General features: G+C 35.2%; 1 protein-coding gene across 7 annotated transcripts; it reads right to left on the reverse strand.

Annotated features, from left to right (window-relative positions):
* Window positions 1-1,600: 1,600 nt before the first annotated feature.
* On the reverse strand, window positions 1,601-4,718 carry LOC119643218 (sodium/hydrogen exchanger 7-like). Of its 7 annotated transcripts, none has more exons than XR_005248238.1 (5): window positions 4,193-4,718; window positions 3,513-4,135; window positions 3,365-3,455; window positions 2,851-3,213; window positions 1,601-2,789 (listed from the first exon to the last, which is right to left on the reverse strand). XR_005248238.1 is itself a non-coding variant. In XM_038042565.1 (2 exons), exons 1-2 carry the CDS (start codon window positions 4,233-4,235, stop codon window positions 3,896-3,898), a joined length of 273 nt encoding a protein of 90 aa, XP_037898493.1. In that variant the 5' UTR covers window positions 4,236-4,718; the 3' UTR covers window positions 3,513-3,895. The 7 variants fall into 7 exon arrangements, 2 of the variants coding, with proteins under 2 accessions (XP_037898493.1, XP_037898494.1); XR_005248236.1 differs by having other exon boundaries at window positions 1,601-2,452; window positions 2,503-2,789; window positions 2,851-3,455; XR_005248239.1 differs by having other exon boundaries at window positions 2,851-3,455; window positions 3,540-4,135.
* Window positions 4,719-4,988: the final 270 nt, after the last annotated feature.

The following is a 4,988-nucleotide window of genomic DNA, read 5'->3' on the forward strand; positions in this document are numbered from 1 at the left end:
AAAAGCAATTCTTGCTGTTTGCCCTTAGAAATTTGGGTTGGGATCCGGTTGCCTCTTTTGAACCGTGTGAAAATAGGTTGCTTCTGCTGTCCCTACCGTCTCTTGAGAAACGTAGATTTGTTCTTGGCTTTTCCTTTCTAATTAAAGTAATAAATGGTGCTATTGACTCGCCTTCATTACTTGGTGAAATAAGCTTTAATGTCCCTAACCGCTTCTCTAGGCATTTTATCTTGGTTAAGCTTAATCAGTGTAAATTTAATTACGAGCTGTTCAATCCGCTCAGAGTCGTTTGCAAGAACTTAAATGACGTCTACCACTTATTCTCGTTATCGGACTCTTTAAAGTCCATTAAAGCAACATTGCTTAATACGCGCGATTTACCTATGTCGCATTTAAAGTAGCGTTTATCCTTAAAAAGTCGTTACGTTTCGAAAGTGAATTATTGTTAATTTATTATTGGTTGCCAGGCTTATGCATGTTTGCGATGGCTTAGGGGTTCATTTGCAATTTGGTCCTGTACCGGTTGTAAGTGTGCTCCTATGCTGATAGTGTAAATGCTTTTTTCTTTTTTTTTCTTCTTATTTGTTTTATTATGCTTATGCTCAACTTTATTGTTAATTAATATTAGTTTTGCATTAAGAGCCTATTGAACTCGACCGTTATTTGTTAGTTGAGTTTCTAGTATAAGTGGAAAAAAAATAAATAAAATAAATAAATAAATAATCCTCATTGCATCTTCTTTTTAAAGCAGTGTAGTCATCTCCGTCTTCTTCCATGCCGCCTGATAATATTTTGTCCGTTTCGTCTTCTTTAATACGTTGCAATTCCCATTTGATAATAACTTCGGCTAAATCCACAGAGAGTTTTTTCTGTTCCAAAGAAGCATTGGGAAGGAAACCTAAGCGTTGCATATAATTGACCAAATGCGTAACTAATTGATGACGTACAGGGAAATAAACCTGTTCGCAGATAGAAATAAAACTATATAGTAAAAAATAACTACACACCACTGTTATTAAGAAAAACATTTTTTTTTTGTTTTTAATACTTCTGTGTGCTAGATGAGATTCTTTTGCTTATTTCTTAGATAAAAAGAAAAACACATACATATATGTACAAAAATATTCCTTGCAAGCCAGATAGATATATTGAAATCATATGCTCTTATAACTAGCCAAGCAAGAAATGTATTAAGAAATTAAAGAAAAATTCTTCCAAACAATAATATCTATCCTCAATGTTTTGTTCACTTAGTGGTTCATCTTGTCATGGTGATGATCCTAACAAAGCTCTAAACCCTAAACCATTACCATTACGGCCAGATGTATTTCCCGTGTTGTAAAGGACTGACCACAAAAGTTACATAAATGAAAGTCTTTCGATTTCGCAACTCTGTTCTGAGACCTTTGTTTTTCTGCTTTCGAATCGTTAGAATGTTCTTTTTTTTTACATGTTTTTGTAGATCTTCTTTGCGAGGGTATTTCCTTGAACATAAATAAAATTCGGAATTCCTTACGCGTTCATTTTTTGGTTTAATGTACCTTTCAGCATCCAACCAATCTTAAAATAACATCTGACTGAGCGTGTTCGTAATCGCCCGGTGGACCAACATCGTTTAGGTAATACTCATCCTTTTCATCAATTTCCTCTTTTGCATTTTCCATTAATTGCTCTTGCTTTGCTTCTTCTTCTAGACCATCTAGACCGAAGTGTGAAGGAGTTTTCGATAACTGCTGCTCTGACTTAATATCTACAATAATTTCTGGCTCTTGTGGCAACTCAATTGGTGGTTCTTGCAAACAGTCTTCATTGTTCACAACATTTTTCAAATATATCTCGTGTAACTTTCGCGCCTCTAAGAGGAAAACGTAAATATTTTTTAATAAATTTACACACTTGATACACAACCTTTGTGGCATCAGAGTTTCTTCTTCTAAAGATTGCGTGGAAAGTAATTTTCAACGAAATAATATTTTAATATATATATTTGGCTGAAAGCTTTGAAATTATTTTTTTAATTACCCTTTGTACTACAAAAATCTTTAGCCAAACTGGGCCATGCCAATAGTTCACTTAATAAGTCATATACATAAGGATATTTACAACAAGAACCAACGCCATCAAAATAATCGCATATACAACACAACATATTGTAAACCGTCTTGCGTGCTATACGGGAGACCAATGAATCGATCTAATGCAAAAGAATATTAGAAAAGCAGCCAAAACTGATTCTACGTTTCTATACATATATATTTCTATATATAGAGTTTGAAATCATATCATGCCTAAACGAAAAGCAATTTAAATCCAATGCTCGTTTGCCCATTTGACGGCAACTTGCTGACCATTTTCCGAAGCGTTGGTATACCGTATGTTCACCAATATCCAAGCCAATAACAAAGGACCATTTTCAGGATTATGACACATACGTGTTACACATTTGTCAAAACTAAAATATACTATAAACTTTTGAGTTCATGTTAAGAACAATTTAACTACCATATTCAAGTCTGCTGCCCGGATAAGGTAAGCCGCCATTATCTAAATGTTCGCGAAGCTCTGGCGTTTGCGGATTACGAGCAAAATAGCAAGTTCCACTCAATTCAAAACATTTTGATATATAGATGCTACCGTGAGCGAAACCACGTTCATAGGCATATTTATTTATAATCTTGGCATCCTCCATATCGTAGCCGGTATAAGAAATAACCGCCACAATTGCTTAAGCCAATTCAAGCACGGTGTACCCATCTGTCTGCTTAGCCATTCGACACTGACACATGTTACTATTAAATATACAGAATGTAATGCGTTTAGAAAAACAAGCGAATATAGGAAAATAGTTACCGTGGCGATTGGTTGTAGTCTGGTAAAGGTATAAAACATCCGCAAGGTCAAACATATTTTTTATAAAAAATAACTCACCCCCAAGTGAGCAATAGACCGTTGGTAACAACAGCATTGTGATATTGTCCAGTTCCAATATGGTAACAGGTAACATCCATGCCATCAAGAGTGCGTACAAGCATTGGCTGCAGTGCCATTTGCATATGAGTCCCAATGCCCAATATAACTAAATAATTAATTATTGTAGATGATATGTGTACTTTTACGGCCACGAGTTAAAAGACGTATTAATGCCAAACGAAAGAAATTCAACGCCGTATCAATGTAATGCTGGGTTAGTTAACAGATTTATCGGTAAGAAAGCTAGAATTGGTTTATAGATGGTACTTCTTTTGCTTTCACACAATTTACACAAACAAAATGGTCAAATATTTAAAAAAGATAATTTATTACATATTTGTGCCGGGAGCAATAAGAATTCAAAGAGTAAAGAAAATTTTCTACAAGTACTCACACTGCGCACGTTGACGAAAATAAAAAACAAAACACTTTTTTCTCGTACTATCATCAATCAATTGGAATATAGTCACAATATCAAATTTTGTCTAAAAAGCAATATATAAGATTTATTAGGAAACTCTTTATGAAAAAAAAAAACGTACATGTATATAGCACATATTCAAGAATACCTCAAAATAGAATAGAAGCCTTTGGTGAACACATACAATCTGGAACTCTTCAATGTTAAATAAACCATGATATTCCGTAGTGCATCACTGAAATTTATACACAAGTGGAAGAGTAGAAGAGTGGGCAAGCCATCGCAACTAAGAACTCAATAGTTGCGTAACATACGTCATGAACTGATTGACTTGGAAATTTTAAAGATACTCGCGACAACTTGCTTCGATATCTTCATGTGCTCCAGCAATTTTGCAAATTTCGCCGAATATATTTTTTAATATAGCGGCTTGGCGACATTTGGGAACCGTCCAACGTTATGGTGGGTATAAAAGTGACAGTCGGCCGTAAGGCGTGTGTGACGTCACCATTCAATTTCAACAAATTCGCCTCCACGAGGACTGTTAAAACATCTTTGTATTAGGTCCCCGTTTTCAAGTAAAAAATTCACGGCACCACCTTGGATGATGACTGTGAATATAACAACTAAAGAAGTGGCGGTTAGCAAGGTTAAGCGGGCTTCTGATAAAGTGTTTCTTATAGCCAAAGCAAACGACATTGCTCCTCGTAGCCCAAGTGGATGAATTGTTCTATCTAAAATGAACTAGAAGTAATTAAATAAATTATAAATAAGAATAAGTAAAGGTAAATGCAAACTTACTTTTGACATACGAGCAATTTTCGTGTTTATGAGAAAGCTGCATTTTTAGGAGGCGACGAGGCAGGGAGCAGAAAGCTGCACTTTTAGGAGGCGGCCAGGCAGCAATCAGAAAGCTGCACTTTTAGGAGGCGGCGAAGCAGCGATCAGAAAGCTGCACTTTTAAAGTGAAGACACGTTTTTTTCGATTTTTTGCACCCAGTTTACCCCCGTCAGCTGCAAATTGATCATGAAGCCTAGCAGATTTCTTCTGTGGCTTCTTCCGTCGGGACAGGAGCCTACCTCCGTGAAGAAGACAACCCGTGCTAGTATTGTTTCCTGGAGGCGCTTGGCGATGTCCCGTTTCACCATATGTTTACATTTGTTGAATAATTGTTCAAGTATTTGTATAAAAATTGCGTGCACACGAGAGTAAGCGTATAAAACTGAAAAATGCATTTCCACAGCAAATTCTATGATATGATTTTTTTATTTATTTATTTATTCCAGTTATGCTAGAAACTAAACTAAACAAATAACAGTCGAGTTCAATTGGCTCTTAATGCAAAACTTATATTAATTAACAATAAAATTGAGTATAAGCATAATAAAACAAATAAGAAGAAAAAAAAAAAAAGAAGAAAAAGAAAAAAAGCATGTACACTATCAGCATAGAAGCACACTTACAAACGGTACAGGACCAAATTGCAAATGAACCCCTAAGCCATCGCAAACATGCATAAGTCTGGCAACCAATAATAAATTGACAATAATTCACTTTCGAAACGTAACGACTTTTTAAGGATAAAAGCTAGTTTAA

The sequence above is a fragment of the Glossina fuscipes genome, unplaced genomic scaffold, assembly GCF_014805625.2.
Source record: "Glossina fuscipes isolate IAEA_lab_2018 unplaced genomic scaffold, Yale_Gfus_2 59185, whole genome shotgun sequence".
Taxonomy (NCBI): domain Eukaryota; kingdom Metazoa; phylum Arthropoda; class Insecta; order Diptera; family Glossinidae; genus Glossina; species Glossina fuscipes.